Source organism: Portunus trituberculatus, unplaced genomic scaffold (assembly GCF_017591435.1).
Source record: "Portunus trituberculatus isolate SZX2019 unplaced genomic scaffold, ASM1759143v1 PGA_scaffold_223__1_contigs__length_158863, whole genome shotgun sequence".
In the NCBI taxonomy this organism is placed as follows: Eukaryota; Metazoa; Arthropoda; class Malacostraca; order Decapoda; family Portunidae; genus Portunus; species Portunus trituberculatus.
This window is the reverse complement of record NW_025541391.1, coordinates 137,839-139,029: the sequence shown is the minus strand read 5'-3', so window position 1 is coordinate 139,029 and position 1,191 is coordinate 137,839. Positions and strand designations below refer to the sequence as shown.

Below are 1,191 nucleotides of genomic sequence, written 5' to 3'. Positions count from 1 at the left end.
TAAGATGTAGGCCTATTTATATGAAATCAGAAAACATTCCGTTCAGCACTTTTTGATTTAAGTAAAACACATAGGAAAAATGTTATGTTAATGTTGTTATAGTTGTAGGTATTGTGTGCAAAAACTATCTTTATAATATTTGCCCTTTTTTGAGCTTGCAAGCACATGTATGAATAAAAGAATCACAAAACTGTATGAATACAACAAAAATCACAAAACAGCAGTGAATGAAACTTTTCATTGGTTGCGAAAAAGTATGTCACTTTATATTTCTCAATGGGACTTTTGTGGTTGTTTTGAGCAACCAGCTCATGAATCCTTGGCTCAGTGGCAGCCAGTGCACACCTCAAGTCATCTTCCACAGACAGCTTGTTCCTTGATTTTGTTTTTATTGCAAGTAATGAAGAAAACCCACTTTCGCACAGGTAGGTTGAAGCAAAAAGGCAAAAGAACTCGAACTGCCAGATCACTTATTTTTGGATATGATTCCATCATTGAACACCAGAAGCTAGACAAGGAGTTTGACTGGAACACATTCTTGGCTGTTGAATCATGGAGAAGCTCAATGAACTCTTCTTGTGCGTCTTCTAACACATCATCAACCTGACATAAGAAAGGATTTTTTTGCTAATCCTGCATGCTGAGGGCTCAAGTCAGGAAAGTAACGGCGAAATTCATCATCTAGCTGAGACAAGTGGTCCATGATTTCCTTGGACAAGGTACTTGAAAGCTGACCATCAGCAAGAACTTCATTCAATGATGGAAACATCATAAATTTTCCTACACTCACTCTCTTCTTATACAGCTCCAATTTGGCCAAAAATGCATGTATTGAGTCACAGTGGCTGAGCAAGTTTGAATCCTTTCCTTGGAGTCTCAAGTTCAGCTGGTTGAAGATTTCAAATATGTCCACAAGATAAGCAAGGCGGAGCTCAAAGTGTTCTGATTTCAATATCTCCAACAGGTCACATTTTTTTCTGTACATCAAGAAACATTTCAACTTCCTGGCGAAGAGAGAAGAAGCGTTTGGCTGCTCATGATTGCGTTCGGATACTAGCAATGGCTGCGACTTCGGTCCGTTAAACTGATTAGTGATTTTCATTTATATAAGCATCTTCCCTTTATAATAGCTGCAATAGCTGTATTACAATAAATTGCAATATGAATTAATTATTGCACTTAATATTGCCA

The 1,191-nt window shown here is 37.4% G+C and overlaps 1 protein-coding gene across 1 annotated transcript; it reads right to left on the bottom strand.

Moving 5' to 3' along the window:
• Positions 1-415: 415 nt before the first annotated feature.
• On the bottom strand, positions 416-985 carry LOC123500408 (zinc finger BED domain-containing protein 5-like; the record flags this gene model as incomplete). The annotated part of the gene is made up of 2 exons (XM_045249126.1): positions 791-985; positions 416-603 (listed from the first exon to the last, which is right to left on the bottom strand). Coding segments are annotated over exons 1-2 (383 nt in total), but the record flags the coding sequence as incomplete, so codon positions are not given.
• Positions 986-1,191: the final 206 nt, after the last annotated feature.